This window comes from Alexandromys fortis, unplaced genomic scaffold (genome assembly GCF_014885135.2).
Source record: "Alexandromys fortis isolate MF-2015 unplaced genomic scaffold, M_Fortis_MF-2015_v1.1 scaffold_183, whole genome shotgun sequence".
In the NCBI taxonomy this organism is placed as follows: domain Eukaryota; kingdom Metazoa; phylum Chordata; class Mammalia; order Rodentia; family Cricetidae; genus Alexandromys; species Alexandromys fortis.
Genome location: NW_026068079.1, coordinates 2105996 through 2133876, shown reverse-complemented (window position 1 = coordinate 2133876; position 27881 = coordinate 2105996). Strand labels below are relative to the sequence as shown.

The window sequence follows — 27881 nt, the reverse complement described above, 5'->3', positions numbered from 1 at the left end:
AAGGCTTGAAGGAGGAGGCAGGTGCAGCGAACATACAAGGTGATTGTCACATGATGGCCAAGGACATGCGTCCTGGAAGCTAGGTCTGAGAGGTCAAATTTTGAAGGCCCACCCATCCCATGGAAAAGTTCTTCGTATTTTCATTTCTTTTGGAGCAAGCTAGCCATGCAGGTGGTACTCTGTGTAGAAAGATTAACTATATTTTCAATATGATGCTTCATCATGGAAGAGGCCACTGCTATGACTGGAACAAAGGGATTCCTTGGAGAAAGCTCATGAGGGCCACTGACCCTCTGCTTTCTCACAGCATCCACAGATAAGAGCTATCTTGCAACATCTACCTTTGACGCCAAAGTTGCAGGATTGGAGCTCCCTTCTGGGGGTTGATAATGATTCTGGGAAAGAGGAGAGAGTAGAGAAGAGGGGAAGGGAGGAAGGAGAAGAACATTTTCTTCTTATATTTCTGATTCATTTTTAGGTCACTTGGAACATTATACTAAGTACATGTGAAGCTGAATTACTGAAGTTGGGCTTTGAGATTAATCTGTTTTTAATTCTACTTCCCTACCTTTGATTAACTGAACCGTGAGAGGCTCGTGCTGTCAGGGATGCTTGCAAGGGAAAACAAATGAAAGGTAAGGAAACAGATGACCATGTGGCACACTCTTTCTCTAACACTGAAGAGTGAACTGTGTGCAGTTATTGCTTAATATATGCTTGTTAATGAAAATGGAAGTAAAGACTACCACTTGCCAAATCATAAAGAATCTTGAGAACTTAATGGTTCAAATTGAATGTGTCATTTTTCATATAACAAACATTATTTTCCTGCCAGATTCTCTCTTCAGCTCAGTTCCTGAAGAAACGTGACAGGAAGGAAGATTGGTGGGGAGGCTAACACAGTTGGAAGGGACCAGGATCACCCCGGGGGAGCCAGGAACCTCTTCGTGACTGGAAACAAAGGGAAGGTGAGAAGGGTGCTGGGGCCACCTTGAGGAAAGCAAGAGACCTGTAATAAAAACACTCCAAGGAGGAAGTCCAAATAATGAATCACAACAACCCAGGCATCTTTCAAGTAATAAAAAAAAAAATAAAGTTGTTGTTAGATTAAGGAAGAGAACTAAAGGATGTAAAGAGTTCCACGGAACACTTCATTCTAAAAAGAGAAAAAAGCACCATGACGAAGGCAACACTGCTCTCCATGTTTTACAGTTTCCCGCTAGAAATACTTAACAATCAGCATTTCGTGGTGAGGGAGCTTGGTTCAGCTGACTGACAGGAGGCAGAAAAGTCAATCTTATAAAAAACAAGGAAGCTGCCCTTTTAGTGTGGCAGAGAGTGCTTCATGAGGGTAGAAAGAAGTATGTTTTGCCCTCGGGCATCACATTCAGAACTTCTGACAGATGCAAAGCTCTACCACCCAAAGTCAGCAGATGACTTGGGGAAGCTCAGGGTGACCTACCCGTGGAAGCCTTCACATGCGCAGGCTTGCTCTTGTGTCTGCCCTTCTCGGCAGTGAGAAGGACAGAGTATTCTTGCCCTGGCTCCAGATCTGTCAGGACATGGGAGGTGGCATCCTTTGGCAATTGGACCTCTTTTGACTGGCCTGTGGGGAGGCTGTAGTTGAGGCGGTATCTGTCAAACTTAGCCAGTGGTGTTTTCCAGAATAGAGTCAGACTGTCCTGTGAGGTTTCAGACACCTGCAAGTCCTTGGGTGCATCAATTTCTGGAGAGAGAATCAAGAGGGATCTGCTTTAGATTGCAAATCAAAAAAGGTTGTGTAGGTGCAGGACAGTCGCCTGACTGACCTTTGATAGACAGGTGCCATTCATTGCACACTACCTTTCGGGATTTGGGGGAAAATGAAAGTGGAGTGGTTTATCTAAATTATGAAATGCTACTTAAGAAAGCACTTCCAAGAGACAGACACTTGGTCTCAAGAATGCTAAAGGATAAAAAAAAATGACACTTAAAACCAACATATTGAAACCTAGTGCCCAAAAGAATGCTATTCAGATGTGAGGGTCATCATAAGTCACCATGGTTAGGTTCAGTGGCCTAACCACAGAGACCCAGAATGACCTCAGCCCCTCCTGTCACCTGAATAGTGAGAGTCAAGACAGACATCTCAATGGACAAGACAGAGAGCCCTCAATAGGCACTGATTGTCTAGCCCTTTTAACCTTACTTGTCAGCACCAAGACTGTGAGAAAGAGATCTTTCTCTTGATAAAGCTACCTGGTCTAAGGCATTTCGTTGCTGTAGCCCAGGTGGACGGATACATCCCACTTGTATTTTTGATTGTTAGCCTAGCCTTTAAAGACACAATCATCTCTCTGGCCCCATTCCCCTTATTTAAGTCTGTGAAATGGTGAAATTACAGCTGTGATGGAGAGTGCTAATTGAATTCTCAGGGTTATGCAGAAAGGGCAAGAGGGAAGTGGTCATTGTGAGATATTCCAACATGGGTACTCAGGATGCAGTGCAATGATTCTGAGTCTCTGTTGTCCATACCTTTGCAAACCTACATGTGATGAGATGCCCAGAACTAACACACATGTCCACATATATGCACACACATATGCGTGCATATACACACACATATGCAGATACACAGTGTATGCAACACTACTGAAATTTAAAGCCAAGAGCTTGTATCCAGTAATAGAATTATTCTTTATGCAATCTGCTACTGTGAGGGAAACTGAGTGAAGGGTACAGACGTATCTCTGAATGATATCTCATTAACTGCATATATATCTACAATTGTCTCAAAATCACAGTGCATACATATGGATATGTTATAAGTACACATAAATAAAGATGATGTATGTATAAGAACAGCTAGATTTTGCATCCCAAGGAAGTGCAACCAGGTATGATCTACATCTCACACACCCCAGCCTCTCCTCTCTTCACAGTGCCAGGACAGGTCAGCTGGAAGCTGCTGGGAGGCAGAGGGGTAGTGCACTTTAGGAAAGAAGCAGTGGCTCCAAATCCTTTACCCTTGCTGGTCTTTATCCAAGGCTGCACTATGGGATACAGTGGGATCCGGGGGCTGCACTGTCTATATGGGTATTTGAATATTTGCCTGTTAGAGGTATTTTCTCAGTTGCTAAAGGTAAACTTCATATTTGTACCAATTAAACTAGCTATTTTGAAAGGGTAGATTGACAAAATAAAAATTTACACCTTTTATAAGGTCTGATTCCAATTTTTCTTTCAAATTTCTTTATTCTCTTCCCTCTCTAGAGAGTTGTGTTAGGATGTTCCCTTGGGCTCCGTGTTCCTAGAGACCCCTTTCTCCTCCGACTTCTATGTTTTATAACACACTTCTCTCAGCAGCCCTGGCTTGCCTGCTCTGTCTACCTCAGCAATGGTGGGGCTCCTATGGACCTCACCTGTGGCTGCATTGATGGTTGCCGGGTCACTCTCCTTGTCTCCCTTCACAGCAGAAACGCCAATGCCATATTCAGTTCCTGGCCTCAGACCTAAAAGAGAATGTGTAGGTAGGGATCATTCTAGAAGCGGGCAGGGTCTCAGGGAACTCTAAAAGTGACCCAGTCTGGACCCTGGCCACTGTGATTTCTGTACACCCATCATCTGTTGCAAACTAATTTGGAACATTGACAGCAAGAGGAATGGATGGAAGCTATTTTTTTTCCCCTTCTCTTTGGCAGGTTGAAAAATAGGGACACCTGGCCGCCGGCTCCTGTTCTGTCAGAGCTCACCTGTGAGTGTGGTTTTGGTTGTGGCTTGCTGGCTCTTGGGAACATCAGCCTCAGCATGGTCACCTCCTGAGATAGGTGCGTATTTAATTCTGTAACTATTGATGTCGGCCTTGACGTTCCTCCACTCCAAGGTGATGCTGTTGTCTGTCTGGGAGACACGGCGAAGGTTCTTGGGTGCATCCAGGCCTGTTTAGGAAGAGAAAGGAGGCTTCATATTACACCAGGCACCAGGATAGTAGATTTGACATTTCTATCAGAGGTTCAGAAGGCACCTGCCCATGGATGGAAACGTCAGAGTTCCCCACAGTCCCTGTCTTGGCAGTTGATACAGGAATTAAACCAAGAGCACAGGCATGGCTCCTTTCTCAATGATTTATCAGCTGCATTTGTTTTTCCACTTTTTGTGTCGGAAGAACAGAAAGCTCCCAAAATAAAACTGTGAGGTAGTGTGAAAACTGTTCAGTTGACTTAGTGGATTCTTAATAACTTAGAGATGACCACTGGTTCTTCCTAAACTCCCGTAAGGCATGTACGGGATGGACACCTTTGAAGTAATGCCAAGATGCCAGGCAAATGCTTTACCACCGAGCCACTACATTTTAACTAGGAATTTGTCCGGAGTATCAGACCAGCCCCCCCCCCCCGCCCTTTACTCTCCTCACTCCCTTCTCTCTCCCCCTCATACATGTACACATGTGTGTACATATGCACACATATGTGGAAGATTATTTAAGCCTTTTTTTGAAAAATCAAGTCACCAATTACAGAGGTGGAAAGGCCATCCTGACTGTCTTCAAGGTCACATAAGCCTAAGAGGACTCACAGGTAGAATGGAGCAGGAATCTCTGTGCTGGTGTCCTGCTTTTTCTGCACCTGTCAATGGGGGGGGCAGGCCTCACCTGTGGTGAAGGTCTCCTTGGCAGGGTTGCTTGCCATGTCCACCCTGCGGGAGACAAGGGACACCTCATACTCGGTGTCAGGCCGCAGGTTCCCAATAGAATACTGGTTTTCTTCGTGTGTGAGGTCGATGGTGGTGCGGTCTCCAGGCACGTCCTTGATGCCATAGGAGAGCTCGATGCCATCAATCTCAGCCAGAGGCTTGAACCAGGTGACCAGGGCTGTGGTGTCTGTGACGTCTCTCACCTCGATCTGACTGGGAGCATCCAGGCCTGTGAGCAACAAGGGGAAGAGTAGCTTCTGAGTGCTTTGCCACAGACCATGGGAGATATTTGGTTCATAATGAGTCCTTACTTTCTTTTGCCCTTGTGAGTCTTGGTTTCTGTCTGACAAGTCACGTGGAGGGATCGTGATATCTACTTTGAGGGCTTGTGTGTTTGTTTCACAAATAGTAAAAGAGACGAAGCCTGTAAAGCATCTAGAACGGAGCCTGGCACACAGCAGTTCCATGACAGAAATCTTTCCTTTGTCTGCTGCCACCATCTCTACTACTGTTAGCAGCTACTGTTCTCCTGAACTGAAGGAACGTGTGTGTGCATATGTGTGTGAGTGTGTGTGTGAGTGTGTATGTGAGTGTGTGCATGTGTGTGAGTGAATGTGTGAGTGAGTGTGTGTGCATGTGTGTGTGAATGTGTGTATGTGAGTGCGTGTGTGTGTGAGTGTGTATGTAAGTGTGTATGTGTATGTATATATACAGAGGCCAGAGGACACTCTCAAGTGTCATTCCTCAGGGAAACCCACCTATTTTCTTGAGGCCTAGTTTTTCATGGGCCTGAAACTCACCAAATAAGCGAGCGAGCTCCAGGGATTCACCTATCTCTAGATGCTTGCACTTCAGAACTGGTATTGCAAGAGGACACAATCAAATCCAGCTCTTTAATGAGAAGCCAAGTTCTCCTGTTTGCAAGGCACAGACTTTACCAACTGAGCTCTCTCCTCAGCCATGTCTGAGTTATTAGACAAAACTTTCCAGGATGACAGACAACTTTTCTGTTAGGATCATGGAGCAGAGGTATGAGACAATGGACTGTCCTGGTGGGTTTGAAACGTTTTGTTGCATTGATCTCTCTCTCTCTCTCTCTCTCTCTCTCTCTCTCTCTCTCTCTCTCTCTCTCTCTCTGGCATGCACATGCATAGCACACTTGTAGAGTTCAGCTGCTGGGGCGTGGTTTCTTCCTTCCAACATGTGGGACATGCAGGTTAAATTCAAGTTCTCAGGCCCTAATTGGGCCACTTTGCCAGCCTTAAAGTTGTTTTTGACAAAAGAGCTAGGGTAGGAGTCATTGTTATTTCAAGCCTTGCCCATTTTTGTCTCCTCATCCTGGGAGTCCTGTGTGTCCTGTGTGGTCCTGTTAAACTCATTTCCTGCCCCAATCCACCTTGATTCCATGCTTCCTCACCTGCGTGTACCCCCAATGCTGGTCCTTTGCTTTGTCTCCCGAGACTGCCTTCCTCCTCTAAACCCTTCCTGGCCATCCTCTCCAATGTGTCTTGTAAATTACAGCCTAGCCAGGAGCCTCATTATTCCTGTTGTAACCAGGTGCACATATTTTCCCTACTTGTAGCTGCTACTTCCCCGAGAAAGCTTTGCGATAGAACACCTATCTCACTAGTTTGTTACAGACATTTTTACAGTTGGATACATTTAGATTGGGTCATACATTCATTCAGAAAACAATGTTTGGTTTTTGTGATCCTTAGGGCATCCTGGGTGGGTCTTTATTTTTTTTTAAAGTAGTTTAGTCTATGTTCTCAGCGTCCATCTGATGAGCACTTTTGAACAGAGGCAGTTGGTACTCATGCGGAGTATGGGAAGAGTACCAGTGTCTGATAGATTCTGAGGATGCTTCATGGTCCAGTTTTGAAGTCTCAGTGGTTATGTATCAGCTAGTGGCTAATGAGTCCACAAATCATGAAAACGATGTTATCATGGTTGGTGACACTGCCTTGCCTTTCAGCTGTCAGTCACAAAGCCACAGAAACTGCTAAGGAGGTTAGGCTGTGGCTAAGGATACTGACATCACTCTGCACATCTGTTTCATGGATCTGCGTCATCTGTGCCTCCTTCTTGTGACAACTTCATGAGAGAGATGCTATGAAGCCATTTTTCCAGATGTTGTACTCAAGACTTAAAGAGCCAGGATATTTTAAAGTGATTGAGAACGGTGAGAAGGAATTTAAACTCAGGAACACCCTACCCTTACACTTTCCCAGGACAATGGATCTCACCAGCATTTACATGTCTAGAAAGATTGCAGTAAATCAGAGAGAAAGAATCAAACATGTTTTGCAACAAAGGTTAAGGTTCTTTAATTTCTGGAGAAAATCTTAGAAACTTATGCAAAAGGAACAAGAAAGTGTGTGTCCATCACTGTTGGTATTTACATGTTCTAGAACTTCAAAGGCTGGGTATTTGTCCTTTATAAGCAGAATATAAAGCAAACAAGCCTCAAATTTGGATTAAAGAGCAAAAGGACACCACCAAGAAGAAAAGCCATTTGTCTCTCCAGTATGCCTTCCCTAGAGTGGATAAGCATTTTCTTGATCTTCCTGCTGCCCTGTTGCTGATCTGACGGTTTCCTTTCCTGTCAGTACCTGCCTTGTACCTACCACAGAGAGCTCTTGTCAGGGTGATGGAAAACACTCGCTCACAAAACACATGGTTTCCTGAATTGGCCCTGAGCTATGCAAAACGTGCAAGCACACAAGTGCAAGGTGTTCCTTCTTGCCATTAGTCAACAGACTTAACTTTCCCAGCAAGCCCCTGCCAACAAGAGTCAATTTCTCAAAGAGTTGGCACATCTGTTCTCTTGAAGAAAATCAGACATTTTCTTACTAAACAACAATGTAGACTGTTTTCTTTATTCTTCCTTTATCTTTTATTAAAAAATTTCCTGTTAGAACAATTCCAAATTCAGTTATATCTCATAAAAGTCTCTAATTGTGTTAAATCCCATTTCACCCCAAGATTTTCTAAGGACATTAGTACCAAGTAAAAGCTGTGTATATGTGTGCATGTGTGTGTATGTGTTTGAAAAATATGTGCTTGTGAGTCTGTGTATGAGTGTATGTGGATTTGTAAAAGTATGTGTGTGTGTGTGTGTGTGTGTGTGTGTGAGAGAGAGAGAGAGAGAGAGAGAGAGAGAGAGAGAGAGAGAGAGAGAGAGAGAGAGATATGGACCTTGTGTGAAAGTGTGAGTATATATGATTATGTGTGTTTGGATGTATGTATAAATGTGTGTGAGAGCTGTGTGTGTGTGTGTGTGTGTGTGTGTGTGTGTGTAGCTCTTTGAGACAGGGCTCTGGCTAGCCTTGGCCTGGCCAGCCAGTCTCAGGGTTCCTCCTTTCTCCATCCCTCAGCTCTGGATTATGTTATTTAGCTACATGCCTGGTTCTTATGTCACTGCTGTGGGCTGAACACAGCTTGTGCAGACACTGATTTTCTGACTGAAATCTCTCCAGACCTTCAAGTAAAATTTTATTTAGGTTTCTACTGAGACATGAAATCAACATTCTGCAAAAGACAGAGTATAATCAAGGCTGGTTCTAAAGGCAGTCATGCTTGGAGGCACGACCAGTTCATGTCTGAACTGCATGGTGTTAAAGTGACTCAGTCCTCCAAGGCTTGGTCACTACTCTTCATACATAATACAATACATGTCTCGCTTTTGTCACAGGAGACTTGATATTAGCGTTAAATGAGATAATGTGGTAGACAGCTTGTGATAATGTCATTGATTTCTCCTTCTGTTTCTATGGTCTCTGAGAATGTGACTTCGGCGTGCTTCAGAGAGGAGATGCTTGTGTTTCTATGTCTGTCACACTTGGACTGACCTGAGAAATTGCTCTGACAGGAGTGATAGAAATGTCAGTTTGGAGTCTATTCCACAGCCATGCCAACACTTCACAGAGCAGGAAATCACCATCTTGCTATGCTTTGCTTTTGAGTTTTGAGACCGTGTCTCACTCAGTAGCTTACATGGTCCTGGACCTCAGCATGGAGCTCAGGGTGTCCTTGAACTAATGTCAGTACTCCTGCCTGAGCCTCCAGAGTTCTAGGATCACAGGTGACTATTCTAAACAGCAGTCCCAGTTCACGACGATGCATGAGTGATTCCTGTCAAGGACAAACCCTACACAGCTGAGCCCAATGCCAAAATCACAAACCTGCAGAATTATCATTTGAGGCTCTCCATATGGTCTTTGTAGTAGTAAGCAAATTCTCAATGATGCAGGTGCTGTGTCAAATGTTGTAAGCCAGAAGGTGTAATGAGACACGGCCCTATCTCAGGTCTTAGGTGATACTCACGGGTTGTGGTCACTTTTTTCAAGCCAGGGCCTCGGGTGTTGTTTTTCACAATGTGCAGAGATATTTCGTATTCTTGCCCAGGAGCAAGGCCAGTTTGCCGGTAAGAGGTCTCTGGTCGCCTTAAGCTTTTGGTAATTTCCTCCTCATCTTCTTTATTCTGTCAGAGAGAAGCATAGAGCTGACATTCAGAAGCAGTGACAACCCTTCATTCCCATGCTTTATTCATTTCTTCTTTTTGTTTCACTCATTCACTGGGTGTCTCCTCTGCCTCCCAGCAGACTGAGAAGTTAGATGCTGAGAATACGGAAATAAGAAGGATGCTTCTTGATTTCATCCCTTCCTCACCCTGTCTAATGGTATGGAGTGGGAGTCACCACCCACCCTTCCCTTGACATATCAGCATCAGAGAAGTTGGTAGATTGTCCATGTTCTCACAGATAATTGGGAACAGGACCCAAGTTATGGCCAGCAACTTGCTTTAACTGTTCTTTGGGGTTTGGGGAGATTTTTCTCAAATTTGCAAAATGCCAGGAGATACTGTATGGGACAGGCTGTCTCTGGTTCTGTGGCTTCCAAACAGATTTGTAAGATGGCACCTATAGATGACTTAATTTACATTCACTTGGATTCTCATCCCTAAGTGTTTTTTTTATTTATTAACAACATTGGAATCCCTTTAAGATATGTATGTGAACACACAAAATGATAGTGCCCAGCCTCCCATATGCAGCTGAGGAAGCTGTGTGACATGAATGTCATCCTGCAGATCATCTATGTCAGTCGCTCCTCCACCATGGAGCCCCTCACCATATTCCGGAAGATGATCTCCCATGTTTCGAAAGCAATGTCTAGAGGATCCCACTCCACTTCCACAGATGTCTCCTTGATAGACTTGAATCTTAGTCCTTCAGGTGCAGGCAAGTCTGCAAGGAAGAGCACAAATAGGACTTAAGAAAGGACACGGTGCTTGGTAAAGGCCATGCAGTTAGGGATTCATTAATCCTGTGATGAACAGCTGTCACTTTGAGGTTGATAACCAGATCTGTGGTCTACTTAAAGGCTCTTCTGGCATACTATATAGTGTAAGAAAATGTGAAAGTCCCTATTATGACTAATATTATGACTGTCTATTTGCAATGTTGTTTGGAATCAGACAGACACAGACCAGCATCTAACTTGACAACTGATAACATCGTGGCCTAGGACAGGGTTTACACAAAGCACTGAAATAATTTCTATTCTTGAGAGAAGGTGGTAACGAACTGTGTGTGACCTTGGGAATGCACCAAGTATTGAGTGATGCGTTCCGTGAAGTCTGCTGGCCTGACTCCCGGCATGCAGTGTATAGTCAGAAGGAGAGGCCAATGCTGTCATTACTAAGCAAGTAAGGGCTGGTTTCTAGCCATAGACTGCTATCCAGGCATGCAAGTCATTACACTGATGCTCGACTCTTACAGGAGCAGCAGGAGACAGACAGTGAATTTGATAGAACAGAACTCCAGACAACAGTGGGGAGATGGCTAAGATTTACTCTTCCAAGACTGCCCAGGTCAAAGCTCGGCTCCATCTTCGTTAGCTGTGGGCCTGAGACGAGATGATAAACTACATAGCCTCAGTTTTCTCATAAGCAAATGCTTCTGTCTCATTGGGTGAGATTTGCTAGCATATACTGAGCACAAAAAACCAGCGTGCAAAGTGCTTCACAGCTAGGCCAAGGCCAGGTATAGAGTCCTTTGCCTACTCACAAGTGGCAACCCTGGCGCTGACAGGGATGCTCCTCTTGTTCTCTAAGATGGCGAACACACGGATGAAGTATTCCACTCCTGGCTCAAGCTCCCGGATGGTGGTGGAAGTATGGTCCCCAGGCACGCGGAATTGCATCTCCAGACCATCAGCATGGGTGGGTGTATACATAATCAGGTACTCGGTGACCCGCATCTCATTGTCCCATGCCAGGTTTACAGTCTCTTCTGTTACCTCTGTCACAATGAGGTCTTTGGGAGGGGATACTGGAAGGGATAAGAAAGGACATTGGGAGTTACGTGTACATATAGAGCCCTATGGGTTTAATTCCCTCAACATGTCTCTTTTACTATTTGCGATACAGACGTGAAGTTGTCTCTTCCTGGAGCATGTTCTCCAGACCTTCTAGACTCAGCTAGAATTCTCCTTTGGGTTCATCTTTCTTTTTAGTGGTGTTCAAACCTAGAGTCCTGTGTATTCTAGGTTGGGAGTTCTACCAATCAATGGGATAGAGACTTTAGGTACTTCTGCTCTTGCAGAGGAGCACCCAATGGTGACTCACAACAGCCCCAACAGCCCCTAACCTCCAGCTCCAGGAGATCAGATGTCCTATTTTAACATCTGCAGGTACAGGCTCACATGTGGTGCATACGCATAAATGTAAGATAAACACTAATACACCTAAAATAAAATAAATAAATTTAAAATAACATTTAAAAGAGTTATGTTGTTTTCTTTATAAGCAAATTCCCCTCCTCTGTTTCTTGAACTTGAATCTTTTTGTCTCAGCCTCTGTAGTGGCTGGGCTTGCAGATCTGGTGGGTTTGCCATCAGAAGTAGCTTTGTAACCCATTGGTCCACTGTCTTCACGCCGACCAAGAATGTTGCTTGTAGCACGGCATGTGGTGTAGTTTCCCCCACTTCTCCACTTTCTGAGGCCACGCTCAGACTTAGACCATGGGTACAGGACAGCATCTCAGCCTGCCTCCTGTGAGTAGTCTTGGAGGGCTTGTCTAACCAGACTCTTTCGTTCCTTAGATGTCAGTAGTGAGGCCCAAAGGTTTTCCTGCAGTTGCCCACATCAGATTTGGAGCCTACATCTCTTTGCTAAGTTTGCACAGTTCAGCCATACTAGACGCTGGAACTATTTATTCTTTCCTATCTACATTTGGCAGATGTTCTCTGTCATGATATGAGGACGAGAGAAATACAGAGATTGTCATGGACCATGAGTGTTTTTGTTTTCTGCTGGGTTTTCATTTACTCGATGTTTCATCAACACACACCGTACATGTTAGCTCTCTGCTTGTGCTAATTTCTAGAAACAGTCTTCTTTTGGGAGATGCTCACAGACATTGGATAAAGCTAGCAACACAAGAAAACTTAAGGGGCAGACCTAGTTCCCAGGTAACCAGTAACTATTCTTTAGCAGACTGCTTTAACAGGTTCCCCTTATTTAACAGCAATGTCTATTCAGTCCAGATGATTATCACTTCCCCTCAAGGAAGAGAAGGAAAGGAAGCCAATACTTAGCAATGGGCATTGGATGGTAGAATCAATACAGATGAGGTAGACAAGTTTAAGTACCAGCACAGAATCTTTTGGAGAACAATACCACTTCTCTGAGCCTTTGAGCCCAGATTTCCCTGTGCTAAGAGATGGACCACAACCCCCTCAAGGAGTCAGAGAAAGAGTATATGTTTATCAGAAATACACTAACGGGATGCATAAAAAGAATCGGTGTGCTGATAAATCCAAATATTGTCGGATAGGCATCAGGTCTATACAGCATCAGGACCACTTGATGCCAGCGTGCTGATACTCACCTTCAGAGCAGTCTTCCCCTGTGTACCCTTCATTGCAGATGCAGCGGCCTGAAACACATTGTCCCTGGTTGTTACAGTCCCCTGGGCAGGAGCGCTGCCCACAGTCCAGTCCTGTGAAGCCTTCATGGCAGATGCACTGGCCGTCCTCACAGCGGCCTTGGCCGTGGCAGTCGCTGGGGCACCTTTGCTCTTTGCAGTCTTTGCCAGTGAAGCCCTCTTGGCAGATGCACTGGCCATTTACACAGCGGCCGTGGCCATGGCAGTCGTTGGGGCACGAGAGCTCAGCACAGTCAGGGCCAGTGAAGCCATCCTCACATATGCATTGTCCATCCACACAGCGGCCCCGCTGGCTGCAGTCCCGGGGACAGCGCCGGTCTCTGCAGTCTTCCCCAGTATAGTCATCGTCACAGACGCACATGCCATTCATGCAGCGGCCATGGCCATGGCAGTCATTGGGGCAGCTCATCTCACTGCAGTCAAAACCCTTGAGTCCTTGTTCACAGATGCACTTGCCCTGCACACAGCGTCCCCGGTTGTGGCAGTCATTGGGACACCGCTGCTGGCTGCAGTCTTCGCCAGTGTATCCCTCGTCACACACACACTGCCCATTGACACAGCGGCCATGCCCACTGCAGCCATTGGGACACTTCAGATCCCCGCAGTCAGCCCCCGTGAACCCATCGTCACACTCGCACCGCCCATTGAAGCAGCGGCCACGGTGGTGACAATCGGCGGGACACCGCTTCTCACTGCAGTCCGCACCAGCAAAGCCCTCGTCGCAAACACACTGTCCCTCCTCGCACTGGCCACGGCCCTGGCAGTTGTTGGGGCAGGTGAGCTCACCACAGTCTTCGCCCGTGAAGCCTTCCTCACAGTAGCAGGTGCCATTGACACAGCGGCCGCGGTCGAAGCAGTCATTGGGGCAGATGAGCTCACTGCAGTCTTCACCCGTGAAGCCCTCGTCACACACGCACTCGTTCTCCACGCACCGCCCACGGTTGTAGCAGTTGTTGAGACACAGGGGTTCGTTGCAGTCGTCACCAGCAAAGCCATCTTTGCACACACACCTACCATCCACACACATCCCGTGCTCCTCACTGCAGGGCACTGGGCAGACTTCCAGGCCACAGTCCACCCCGGCATAGCCTTCAAAGCACACACAGACTCCATTCACACACCTGCCCTGGTCATTGCAGTCATTGGGGCAGGCCAGCTGGCTGCAGTCTTCACCAGTGAAGCCCTCGTCACAGACACACTGTCCATCGAGGCACTGGCCTCGGAGGTTACAGTTTCCAGGACATTCAGGCTCAGAGCAGTTGGGGCCTTTCCAGCCTGGTTCACAAACACAGCCACATCCTTCAGCACTGAAGTTGCCTCGGCCACTGCAAAAGGGCCTGGTGTCCAGACGGCCTGCAGTGAAGATAACAGGTATTGAGCTGAGTACCATCAGAGCAGTTTCTTGTACTCACATGGAAAACCCTGACCCAAATTCACTGCATCCTTAGGCAGGCATCAACTGTCATGGAGAGAAACAGATGGAATTCACATTCGACCACACTCTCATTAAACCTACTGTATCTTCTTGCTTATATTTTCCCCCAAGGGAGTTGACGGCTGGAAAATTAATTGGTTTATTATTAAAGATAAATTTTTAGAAATTGCCTTAGAAGCCTAGAGTCCCACAACACTCCTTGCCTATGGCGGTCAGGTCTTCTTCAATTCATTATCAAGGTCCTTTCTGATAGTATTTCCTAAGTGATAGAAACAGATGCTCATATCTAATTTGAAGTTAAAGCTTCTGTAGTTCTATGGACCTTGAGAAATGGAGATAACGTAACTCCAGAGCCGCAGAACTCCTGGAGTGGATGCACAAGCCCAGGATATCCCTCAAGGAAAGTGAAGATAACCAGGCACATCCAAAGTCTCTGTCCTTCTTTGCCATCGAGTTATCCTGTGAGAGCCAGTCAATTTTTAAATTCCAGTTCTTTTATTTACAGAGGGATGCTAACTCTTATCTTGAAGGGTTATTTGGAAGATTATACAAGATACTTTCAGTGTCTAGTGCTAGAGGTGGCTGCATATACGAGCCTTGACCAGACCATCCTCACCTCATCAGATTGTTTCCTATCACCTTCCAACACTGTCTTCTGATGAGCGCAGACTCAGCCCCACCCAGGTAGAAACGTGCATTTGTAAGAAAACAGGGTAGTGGAAGATTCTTTAAGACCTAACTCAGGGGGACCCTGAGAACCTCACCCCCTTGGTATCCTTTGCTTGGCTAGGATGAATTGACAAGGTTACTGCAGTCTCCTGGAGAGAGTGCCCTTGGGAGAAGGAATGTTGTGTTTTCTCAGACATTTTAAAGTAACTAAGAATTAGATTTCAGGGTCAAACGTGTTTGACTGAGATGTAATTAAAGTGGGCACTGAAGAGATAATGGCCCAGCATTTAAGAGTGCTTACCGTGTAATCACAAGGAGCAGTGTTCAGATGCCAGTGCCTAAGAGCTGTGTGTCTTATATATGCTATAATCTCATCTCTCCATAGAGACGGGAGAGCGCTGGGGCTTGCTGGTTTGTAGCTTAGCTGAGAAAATGAGAGCCCAAGGTTCAAGGAAAGATGCTGACTCAAAGGAATAGTCAGGGAGTGATAAAAAAAAAAGGTTTCCCATGCCCTCTTCTGGCCTTAAAGTATATATACGAGAGTGCATACCTGTAAACACACACATATGTGCACACACTCATCTGGAGACATACACACAAAATAGTAAAATAAATAAATCTTTGAACATCTAGATTTTTATCGTTTTGTATGTAGAGAGCTTTTTCTGCATGCATGCGCATGTACAACGTGAGTGCCTGGTGTATGCTGAGGTTGGATAAAGATGGTGACGCCCCGGGAATAGAGTTACAGATGTTGTGAGTGTCTGTGTAGGTGATGGAAATAAAACCTAGTTCCTTTGGAGAGAAAATACTCCTAACTGCTGAGCCAACTCTCCAGACCATTAAACCTAAAAGATACAATTAAAGTGAAATAGGGTTTTAAGAAGCAGATTTTTTCAAAGGCTGGAAGATTGATGCAGAACTATTATTACCATGACTTTTTGAAGAGCAGAAGAGGGATGGCTGCGCTCTCCACATTGACATGACCTCGTTGTTTTTAATGAACACCTTGACTGTCTAGTTTCTCAAGAAACCAGCGTTAGAAACCACTCAGATCCTTTTCTGCTTATCTCACCCCCCCCCATTTGCACAGAAACAGGGCAATCAACCTCAGCTTTTACCTTCTGCAGGTTGGAGACAACAGCCAGTACCCATGGTGCACTGCTCCCTTAGAGACGATACCAGCATCTCTAGCTCCTCCAGCCTGCTCAGGAGTTCCTTCACATCAGGAGCTGCGGCACAGCCACAGGCCCGGCGGGGGATGTTGATGCGGTGTGTGAACACAATCTGATTTTCTCCATCCACTGTGTGTTCCTGGAAGCTTCCACTGGACTCTGGCATGGGGGTCAGGTCTTTCTCCCCATTCGGTGACTCCAGATCCACTGAACACTGAGAGCCCACGGGCAACTTGATGTTGTAGACGTGGTTGAACACCACTGGCTGGTTCTCCTCTGGCAGGGTCATGTTCACTCCACTCTGTCGCTTGTGCCGGATGACTTTTTTGAGGACCCCACCTTCAGAAGTGAGGGCTAGCGAAGCTAGAAAGATGCCTGGCAAGAGCCAGGTCATGGCCCCCATGATGGAGTTTGGATTGGCTAAGTGTCCTTAGATCTATAGGATTCTTAACTTCCAATAAATTTGATATTTAGATGTACTTAACAGAATACAGTTGGATACCCCCAGTCTCCTTGGAAGAATGATCTGTAAATAAAGGAAACAATAGTTACTTGTGTCTGCCACTAATGCATGCTGTAGAGTGACTGCAGTTCCAGATAAACTTTAGTTTAATGTCTCACGTGACTGAAGCTTTTATGTCCTCTAGACGAATCTTATAATTTTTAAGGAATGTTAGTCATTATTCAACTTTTGGAAATTTAAGGAGACAGTAGAGAATAGAAAAACAAGAGAAAATGTAAGAATAATGCTGGCATGGGTTTGTGTCTCCCCTGTAGCTCTAGGCACTTGGGTGAATTATTTAATCCCAGCCTTATTTCACTTTTACACTGAAAATCATGGCCAATGGCAGGGTTAAAAGACTGATGTAATGAGGACGTTATGTAGAAGCCATTCACTGTCTCTCAGTGTTTACCAGTCATGCCTTCTGAGAGAATTTTTATGGTGCTGTGAAGGCTTTTAGGACCAGGAGATGTTCAGTGAAGTCTCCAAGCTGAGGTAAGCAGTGCTCTTTCTCTCTATCACGGGAGACATAGGGTAAGGCGAAGAACTCAGAGGAAAAATGAGGTTTTAATTCTAACTGCTTCTTCCTAGTCATGTGGCTCTTCCATAGCCTGCCTTCTGTGCACCTGAGATCCCTGTCTCCTCACCCCACCATCTTGGCTTTAGAAGAGCTTGACGGAGTACCAAGTGTCTATGAGTATCACGGGCTTCAGACTGGCCAGTACTGACCGAATTTATACTGACTTTCTCTAGCAACCCAAGTTCTGCGGGTGGTAGAAATAAATGGAGGACCAAATGTGTACTCTTTTCAGACTTAGCAGCAGGACTAAGACGAAAATGGAATGATTCCTTCAGTGCTTAGGAAATAATGAACAACAACGGCCATGGTTTGTTTCCTGGGTACAGGAGTAAATTGCTTATGGCTGTGAAAAACAAAGGAAGTGTCCAAGGAATGACAGAGTGTGAATTACTGGAAAGGGCGGGACTTAAGTAGTGAGGATCATATGAGACAAAGTGTGGAGAAAGATCTCTTCAAGCAGTTTGCTGCCTAGTTTTCTCGTTTGCTTGTCACATGGCCATTCGTATGTACAGACAGGAGATAGGAGCGGGGAATTGTCACCTGTCACATGGCCATTCGTATGTACAGACAGGAGATAGGAGCGGGGAATTGTCACCTGTCACATGGCCATTCATATGTACAGACAGGAGATAGGAAAAGGGGAATTGTCAAAGGTAGTTGAGGAAATACTGACTGAAAATATAAGTGCCTAGCTAAACTCAGGCTGATTTTAAGACTTAAAAATAATGATTCACATACATAACTTCATATCTATGCTTGACATAAAGTTACCTGTGGTTTTCTTGCTTTAAGGCATATGCCTGAGCTATTGATTGAGGCCCCAAATTAAGACTTAAGGATAATGTGGGAAGAAGGAGGCTGTTACACTGTGTAGCAGAGGAACAATGCCTTTGAGGGGTGCCTTTCACATCAGCTCATGGTGCTCTGAGGATTTGGAGGACTGGTATGCTTCCGTGACCTGTGAAAGCTCAATCATAGCTCTAGTGTTGTAGAAAACACGTCTAAGCTCTTTCAAGCTCAGTAATTTGGGCAAGGTAGCTATCCTCTAACCCATGACCTCATTTATAAGATAGGGGTCAAAATGATTTCAAAGATGGTACAGTCAGTGAAGTGCTTGCCATGAAAGAACAGGGATTTGAAATTGATCCCCAGAGCTGGGCATGGGGCACATCTTTATAGATCCCCGAGACCCTGCCTAATCGGCAAGTTCCAGAGCTCCCGAGGAAACTGAAACTGGGGAAAGGCACTTGAGATTGACTTCTGGTTTCTTCTGCAGCAGCAGCAACAATAACAGCAACACCACCACCACCACCACCACACACACACACACACACACACACACACACACACACACCAGAGGGGATTAAAGATTAGAGACCTGTACTGGAGCTTGAGTATGTTGTCTGGACCATTATAAACACTTAAGCAAGAGGACATGCCATTCTGTCATTCTGTTGCACTCTTGGGATCACAACCTAGCAAGAATATATGCCAATAAATCCTTTTGCTTAAGCCAAAACTTGACCTCCCAGTGGAATCCAGTCCAAATTCAGTGGCAACTTGGACCTAGATCAGAAAAGTTGTAGAAATCACTGGTGTATGAGAAAGTAAGTCTTGTGAAGATTAATTTGTTAGTAGTAGAAATATGTTGTCTAGGGGGTAGAAATGGAGAGAAATAATGATGCTAGCAATGCACAATGTTCTGCATACCAACAACTGGCTGGTTTATGTCTCCTGTGAAGGCAGGCTTTGGAGAAATTAGTGGAGATTGCAGTTTGAGAGATTTAGGTTAGACATGAGGGGGTCAAGTTCGGATAACTGTGCTTTCATAATTTCAGGAAGAACAATTTAACCTACAAAGACCCTAAAAGCACAGATAGATGATTATCACTGAAAAAGTTTATTACATGCATGAATGTTTACCTCCAAGTGCCTCAGTATACCATCTGAATGCCTGTTGACCATCAAGGCCAGAAGAGGGAGTTGTAACTCTTACAACTCAAGTTGTAGATGGTGATAAGCTGCCACGTGGGTGCTGGGAACCACAGCTGGGTCACCTGAAAGTGCAGCAAGTGCTCTCAATGCTGCCATCATTTCTCCAGCCATCCAGACTCTTATATTTATGGGAAGTAACTAGTAATAAAGGGCCTGGATCATGTGTTGTAGGAGGCTGATGGCTTGTGCTTCTTTACTCATAGCTGTGGAAGCCAACATTAAATCAAGCTCAGGGACCCAGGTGTGGGGCTGTCTTCATGTCCCCAAAGAAACAAGTGCTGTTGTACCTGATGGATGGCAGAGTTGGTGACAAGAATGCTCACATCCGAACATGGAGATTTTAAGCTTTAAGAATCAGCATGGGATTAATTAAGGGTTATTTTTAGATATCGCTCTATAGGCCGAAGATTATTGTGAGATAAAAGAGTTAATCTTTGCATATTTTCCATGGTCACAGCCAGAGAATAAACAACACAGGATTTCAGTTTTAGGCATGTATCATCTTTATCTGGATAGCCTTACATGATTGGAGACACACTTCTGAATTAGTTACTGGTGGCGTCATGATTAGTAGCTCATGAAATGTAATTTTGACTTAGGTATATACATGGAATATCCTTGACTTGGATAGACAATGATGCTTCCATATTTCTTAAATGCAGATATGATTTGCTTCCACATCAGTTTGATGACTTAAGGTATTACAGGAAAGTTTTCTTCTGGTTTACAGGGGAGAGAAGGTTATTGTGTGTGACCAGTCAAGCAGGGAGTTGCTAACACAGGCTTTGAAACTGGTCTACAAATTTCTCACCACTTGTCCCTCCCAACATCCATGAATTCCTTAGGAAGAACTAGGAGTCAGGAAACAACTTTTAGTTTGGATTTGTTTTCAAAGGACATCTGACCCCCTCCCTCAAGTGAGTCCAGCACACTCTGGGTGAAAAAACCTAGAAATAAAACTTGAACTGACAAGACCCTTCTGCACGCCGAGGCTCTAAATTTCATCACTGGCTACTCATTATCTATTCGAGATATGGTCCAGGTGCCCTAATTGGCACCCAGGAATATGTCAGCCGGACTGCCAATTGTCCCAGAGACTTGTCACTTAATTTATTTACAAATGACTTGTTCTTTTCTTTCTTTCAATAGAGATGAGTTGAATATGATGCTAGGCCTTGGGATAGTCTAGGACTAGTAGAGTTTCAGAGATCAGTGATGGACAGCTTTCTACTGCTATTAATGAAGTCACATGTCAGGCAAGGAAGCAGACATAGAAGCAGATCTCTACTGGAAGGAAATATAAATGTGAAAATGGACAAAGGTCACAGTTCCTTTATCTTTGCTCTTCTTCCTTTATTAAAAAATTATTTAACTGTGCATCTGTGTCTATATGCATGCATGTGTGCACATGTGGTAGGCAGAGGTTGACTTCTGTGAGCCGTTTGTCAACTTCCACCTTGTTGGAGGCAATGTTTTTCTTGTTTCTCTGCTGCACTGAGCATACGTACTAGCTGGTCCATGAATGTCTAGGTAATTCTGCCTCCGTCTCTCATCCTGCTGAAGGAATGTTGGAATTACATACTGTTGCCATTTCATCTGGCTATTTCCATGGTTTCCAGGGAGATGAACTCAGGTCACCAGGCTTATTTTGTAAACCCCTTTACTTACTGAATCATCTGTCTAGCTTCCACTGGGGCTTCCTCTACGTGAGTGTACAGCCGTCGGCGTTTCAGCTAGCTTAGCATCAGGGACGATCTGAAACCTTAGGAGAATGAAAAGACTGTGGCTACAGACCCAGGATTCCCTTAGCCTTAGTCTAATTCAGTAGCAGGAACAAGGGAGTGAATGATTTGGGTGGAGCTCTTTTCTGGGAGGTCAGGACTTTGGCCAAGGCTTCTCTGAGGCTGAGAGCTGCTACTGGGAAGTTCTTCCATGATACTGGGCCAGCGATTTCTTCAGAACACACTGTCTGTGGTTTAGTCCTTCAAAAACTGTTCTCTTAATGGAAAACACTTGGCCCAGCCTCACAGTGCTTTCCATATGCAGACAGAAATGAGGTTATAGAATCCAAATCACACTTGAGCAGGGATTACAACCAACAGTAGATGATCACTGAGTCTAGAGGTGGCAAAACAGTAGTACCCAAGCACATGGTATACATTCAGATGTTGCTGATGAATAATGACTTCCTTGTCATGCTGCATATATTACCCTAAGTGGTCACATACAGTTACCATAGCATATACTTATTTATGGGAACCATTATGGTGAAACGGATTGGTAAAATTACATTGTATATTTGGAATTTGCTAAGATAGTAGATTTTATATAAAGAAAGCAGCTATGTGGGGTAGTGGATATGGTTATTACATTTAAACTGGTAATATTTCTATCTAACAATCACATTATACATCAATGCTTTTCAATTTTCCCTCAGTAAAAGTGGGAAAAAAATTTAAAAAAAATAGAACCAAGGAAATTTCGCTTTACAGCAGATGGAGACCACAACCAATCAACATTCGCAGTTGTGGAACCCAGTCCTAATGGCTAGATCTACAAAACTCTCCCACACATAAGATTCAGGGAACATTACAGTAGAGCGGGTAAAAAGATTGTGAGAACAAGAAAAGAGAGGAGCTTGCTGTGAGATTGTGTCTTCTAGTGACATCAGAAGTTAGAGCCATAAACTTTCACCAACATGGTAACCAAATGTGAGCTGAATGAAGACGACACCAATGACCACAAAAAGAGGACAAGGAAAGCCCAGGAGGCCTCAACCCTACACACAGGCTGAGGAATGCTGGGAATGAGAGAGGTGATCCTCTCCAGGGAAAAATGCACTGATTGGTTGTCCAGTGCCAAAAGGCCAGCCCTGAAAACTTACACATAAGCAATATTATATGGACTGAATAGGCTGTATTTAGGAATGTGTGTACATATATGTATACACACATATATATGTAGAGAATAGGGAAGGGTATATGGGAAGACTTGAAGGGAGAAAGGGGTAGGGATAGATATTATAATTATAGTCTCAAAAACAAAATACAAATAATAAAAACAATAAAGTACATATGAAAAGTTCCCATTAATGCTTAGCTGAAGTCCATTTTAATGATCTCTGGAGACACATATCAGGGAAAGAAACTGGGAGGGCTAACATGCTAAAAACTTTCTAGAATTCTTGATTCTGTATGACTTTATCCCATCCCCCATCCATTTTTATCAAATCTCTACCATGTTCCGTGCCCCGAGTTAAACATTAGTGATACGACTGGAGCCCACACAAATGTGCTCTCTATGATGAGAAAGTTTAAAGTCTGTTCTTGAACAGTGACAGTGTAACTGATTTAAACCCATGCATTGCTGTTTTAAACAGTTATGATACTCTCAAGCATCTCTATAAACATGCTGCATGGGCCTGGGTCAACAGAAAGAGCAGGTATGATGAGACTCTTTCCAGCGACAATTTCTTCTTACTCACTGTGAACTTCACTGTGTGCAGGACAATGGGGAAGATGGACAGAGTAAAGAGCTGTGTCCTGTTCTCAGAGCTCCTTGTGGAAATTAGAATATCCATGAACACGGGTAGAGACAGTACCAGTGTCAGTGAAAGAGTTAAGGAAGGAAGTGGTAATCTTGACTAAGGAGCTTATGGAGGGCTAACTGGAGGAGGAAAGGTGTAGTGAACCAAATACTCACTGCAGAGGCTTTGGAAATCAGGAAGAAGTATGCCAATGACAATAGAAGTACAAAAGATTATCATGTTTTAGCTATTGACTGTATTTTTCCAGAACATGAGCTAAGCCTTTTGAATACACAATTTCAAATTCTTTCCAAATCACAAAGTAAAAATTTTACACTCATTTTGCAGATGAAGAAATGGAGGCATTAATTTATGTCACATGCAAACTGGGATGACACTAAGGAGTGAAGGTATGACCCCATGCCCCTTGGAGTTCTTCACCTTTCATACCCCCAGCCCTGGAGACCAGAGAAGGGACTTAGTGTGTGAGAGCAGCCGCTGCTCTGCCGACCTGACTTACCAACAGCAGGCTGAAGGGGAGTCTGTGAAATCCCTGTGGTCAGAGCCTGATGGTGCTGCTGCTCAGTGAAGCAAGCTGATGGGGACCCTTGAGATGCTGCTGAGTCTAACTTATTTTTGGAGAGGACTCCTGGTGTCTCTAAGACTTCTAGAAAGCCCACTTTCCCCACATTTGAGTGGACAGACTTAATCTGTCCTTCAAGGGAAACTGAAATAACCTACATTACTGGAAGTTGGCTGTCTTCCGTCCTGCAGTCTGGGCTAAGTAGTACTATTTTAGAAAAGATTTTGAGAGATTTTGATGTCTACTTTATTTTTTTTAGGCTGATATAGTTATAGTTTTCCCATATAGAGTTAGACTATATAGAGACTTTGGTTCGATGAAGGCAAGGGCCGTCATATGAGAAATCCAGTTCTGTATATTCAACACCAAAGATTGTACCTAGAGTACAGTGAACCCCAGTTTTAGAAGTCTCTAGGTTGCAATGATCTGTGAACTGCTGCTAATTTGGCAATAGTTCTGTCTAACCAGAATTAGCTCTGTACTTCAGACTCAAGCAAAATGGCCAATATTAAATACAAAGAGACTCAAATATTAAACTGACTTTTCCTTTCATAAAGGATTTGGATGAATCCCTGGTGGTATTTTGTGGCTCCTCCTACTCCTTGAAAAGAAGTTTCATTACTAATCAAATTAAATCCCCAAATTTTAATCCATAAAATATTTCCATCTAGGCACAATAATGAGATTCATATTTGTGGTTTAGTATACCTACGAACAGCCCAGATGAGAAATGACTAGATCCATTGATGCACTCAGACCACAAGCTACCTTGCTATGGTCTGGTTTCAATTTTTGAAATAAAATTTCTGCAGAGCAGTAGTTTTCTGTCTTGTGCTTCTTGCCTAGACATAAAAGAAAATAAGTGGGTCTGATCGAATGGCAATACTATAGATTCCTATAAAATTCTGGAAAAGCATTTCAAAAATAAATTTGAATTTATTTTTTCTGGAACAATAGACTCTTCTATTTTCTGTTTCCCCCAGATTTTTTTATTTTTTTTTTTTAAATGCAGTTGGCTCTTTCTTAGGTCTCAAATACTTGAGCCAGTGGTAAAAACTTAAATCTGTTTATTCAAGAGACACAGGCCATTAAGTACAACCCAGGAACAGGGCAGTGTGGATACACGCGCTCATTATTTGGCATTTGGGAACTAGAATGTTTAGAAACATTCTCTGAAATGGTAGTCCTGGTATCTGAATGAATGGAATTCTGCTGGACTGGGGTCTGCTGTCAGATGGAGCCAGAGAGAAACACTGACAATTACCAAACCCAGGAAGCATCAAGGTCAACCAGCCTCGACACACTTTGAGAGCAGCCGACTCTCAAAGTAAAAATAGGTCTCTAAGATTGGTAGCAAGAAACCAGACGCCATGGAAAACTAAGTCCACTCCAGTAATTAATTAGTGTGGTCCTAGAAAAGGCATGCAGACACACAGAGTCTCCTTTTCCTCTCTCAAAATGGGATCACCTAAAAGCTACAATAATAGCAGCAGCACTGATTGGAAACATCTGGGCTTCCAGTGCCCTATACGGGCTATTCCACTGGCTCCACGCTACGATCCCTGATATGGTTTCCTTTACTTTTAGCTCCTCAAGGATAAGGAAACTGAGGCCACCTAGCTAGAAAAAAGGGCAGCACAAGAGTTAGATCCAGGTGAAGTGACTCACCAATCAGGGGCAGCTTCTTAACCCTCAGTTTTCTCGCAGCGATTTAGTGATGTCAAAGGATGGTTTGCATGACTAAGTTCAAAGGACTAACTTCAAAAGAACCCATGGTTTGGCTCTCCTCAAAAATACTATTGACAGTGGAAAAAGTCTTCCTGAAGCTGCATGGGAGCCAGAAAAATAGAGATAAGTGTAAGCTAAGGCTTAGGCTTTCCAAACACTGGAGCATGCTTCCTAGCATGTAATCTGTGGCATGTGAGAGGTATTACTGCTAAGCAAAAGGTATTTCCTAGCTAATCTTGTTTGGAAAAGGCTATTTTTAAAGCCAATGCTATTTTAAAGCAAACAAATTACGCATCTTTCTTTACTTCAGGATTTTCCAGAGACTTTTATGTGTTTGTGGAAACCTCCACGAAGATTCTTTATAGCGTGTTTCCCAAACATACTTGCTTCTTTTGTGTTTGAAGTACGTCACAGGATTGGGTTTGATGGCACACAAGGGAGGCAAGTCCTGGGACAGAGCAAACCTAGAGCGTCGCTCTCTTCAGTACCTCATATGTTAGCTAGAAATGATGCTCTACCTGGCCAGGATGAAAGATCTCAAGCAACTAAAGTGGAACAAATCAGTATTATTTATTTGGTGCTTGGTCCTTTCCAAATACATCATGATCCAAGCTTAGGCAGTCTGGGAACATTGTTCATATTTTCCTGCTCTCAGAAGCTCCAGGAGTTATCAGGTCAGTGCTACTCGAATCAGAATCAAGGGCACCATCTCATGATGCCAAAGTTCAGGTTCCTTTTGTTCTACTATGTTATTTTTTTTGAAAGAAGATTTATTGTTTGCTCTAAGGTATTAATATTTAAGTAACATATATTGGAGGCACACTCAGTTTCATTAAGTGAATGCACTTGGTAGGGCCACAGAGAGGAAGAATGAAGTTGGGAAACTGGGATACCCATGGTGGTTTCTTTTACTGTTTATTCGAGGAGAGGACACAAAGCCAAGTGAACTAAAATGTTGAAATCTCTGGCAGATCTCTAGAGCTGCTGAGAGCAGTCTGGTCTGCTTCAGTTGGCCCAGAGAGAAGGTTAATAAATGAGAGGATGATCAAGTGAGAAGCACCAGAGACAGGAGCTTCAAAATCAGCTCCTAGCACTCGGGAGGCAGAGGCAGTAGGATCTCTGAGTTTGAGGCCAGCCTAGTCTACAAAATGAGTTTCGGTACAGCCAGAGTTGTTACACAGAGAAACTCTTTCTCAAAAAACAAACAAACAAAAAACAAAAGCAAACCAAACAACCAAATTAACCAACCAAACAAGCAACAAAAGCAACAGAACAGCAAGAAAGAATTTTTTTTTTCTGAGAGTAAAAAATTTCAGATTAGGGTTGTTAACTTGACACAGTCCTGAGTCACCTAGGAAGAAAATCTCAGTGAGGGACTTTATAGATGAGGTTGTGGGTTTGTTTGTTCATTTGATTATGTTAATTGAGACAAAATATCTGCCCATCATGGGTTATGTCATTCCCTATCTAGAGTATCCTGGATTGCAGAAGAGCACAGAAAGTGATCCAAACATAGACATGTACACCTAGATCCAATTCCTTTCTTTTGACCTTGAATGTAATGTAACCAACTGCTTTGACTTTCCTAAAATGATGATTTCAGAATTGTGAACAGAATAAATCCTTTTTTCATTATGTTGCCTGTTTAAAAGTCCAGCTAACACCTGGTGTAGCTCAAGAACTGGTTTGTGAAACAGGAGCAGATTTTGAAGTCCTCTTTGTGGTTCTCAAATATGAACCACATATTTTCTACATATGAACTACATTGTGCCACACTGGGGTAGCTCCTCAAACACTTTTCTTTAGTTATTAAAAATGTGTAAATGTAGTTTGAGCTGCTCAGTAAGGTAAACTATGAAGAGTGAAAAAGAATTCCTTTACCTTCCACTTCCCAGACGCCTAGCAACTGTCTGGTGTTGTCTGTGTGTAAACCTGGAGCATTTGACCTCTGCCTTTCTCTCTGAGCTCTGACTGGTGCTCCCACTTTGCATGCTTCTTCTTTGGAGGACACTGAAGCCAAGGTGCACTGTTTGCAAGTGGTTATTAGCTCCTGGGTATGTGTTGGCAAGTTCCCTTTGGCCTAGACTGGGTTCCAGAATCTTCTGAGGTCTGGCTGTGATTACTGAGTACCTTAGCCAGAAAGAGTTGCTAATTGGGATGACACTCTACATGTTTCTGCCTCTCTAGTTAGATTTCCTGACCAGGGCATGCCTGTTTTGGCTCAAGTGATTTGTTTGGCTTTTCACTGTCAATTTAGATGTACATGTACAAATTTAACATTCCTTTAAGAGTATATGGAGCCTGGTACTCTGGTGTCGAGTTTTCCAGATTATGGTCCAACACATTTTAAGACATATGTCATATGGAAAAGGATGTCAGAGCTCCCATCAGTTTAGAAATCAATGTCCTTCAAAACGTTGCTCTAGGGAGCTTCCTAGTCTCTTCCATCCTGTGTAGGCTCAGCTGTAAATCTTAATCTATGTACCAGGATGTGGGCATTCCCAATACACGCAATCTACTGATGCTTTATCCTTAAGACTTCAAAGTTTCCAGGAAAGTGGGTTTCCATTGATTCCACATTGCCTAGTACACAAAATTCTGTCATAGGGGAGCACATAGGATAGGAACCTCTATAATGAATTATAGGTTGTTGCCTTATTGTTTTTGCTACTGTGTTGTCAGCATTTAGCACTACAATGAAATGACTGCATGAGCCCTAAATTTCCAGGATGTTATTAAGTGTTTCTCAAGCTCACTGGTCACAGAACACTCTTTAAGTGACTCTCATGAGAATCTGTTTCAAAGGACACAATCTGAGAACTGCTTACCCAGTGGGGTATTAGCACCAAGAACTGCTTCAAAAACAGTGTCAACCTCCATGACTACGAACCATGACCATTTATGTCACATGCCAGTTTCTTTGATAAGCAATATAAGGCACAATACATGTAGTAACTGCCATGACCTTCTGAAATAGGTGTTGTTATGTGTGTGTGTATGTATGCAGTTTGATATTTATTGGGAAAGTGAAACTTAGAGCAGTTATTTAATAAAGTTCGCAGAGC

The 27881-nt window shown here is 43.8% G+C and overlaps 1 protein-coding gene across 6 annotated transcripts in view; it reads right to left on the bottom strand.

Moving 5' to 3' along the window:
- Positions 1-27881, bottom strand: part of Tnc (tenascin C) — an 81586-nt gene that overhangs the window by 43767 nt on the left and 9938 nt on the right. For all 6 annotated transcript variants that reach the window (XM_050121785.1, XM_050121786.1, XM_050121787.1 and 3 more), the window contains exons 2-10: positions 15849-16428; positions 12567-13976; positions 10743-11006; positions 9805-9920; positions 8998-9154; positions 4631-4900; positions 3732-3917; positions 3402-3491; positions 1463-1726 (exon numbers count right to left, since the gene is read on the bottom strand). In XM_050121785.1, the coding sequence (XP_049977742.1) occupies positions 1463-1726; positions 3402-3491; positions 3732-3917; positions 4631-4900; positions 8998-9154; positions 9805-9920; positions 10743-11006; positions 12567-13976; positions 15849-16305 (3214 nt within the window). In that variant the 5' untranslated portion in view covers positions 16306-16428. The remainder of the gene's footprint in view (positions 1-1462; positions 1727-3401; positions 3492-3731; positions 3918-4630; positions 4901-8997; positions 9155-9804; positions 9921-10742; positions 11007-12566; positions 13977-15848; positions 16429-27881) is intronic.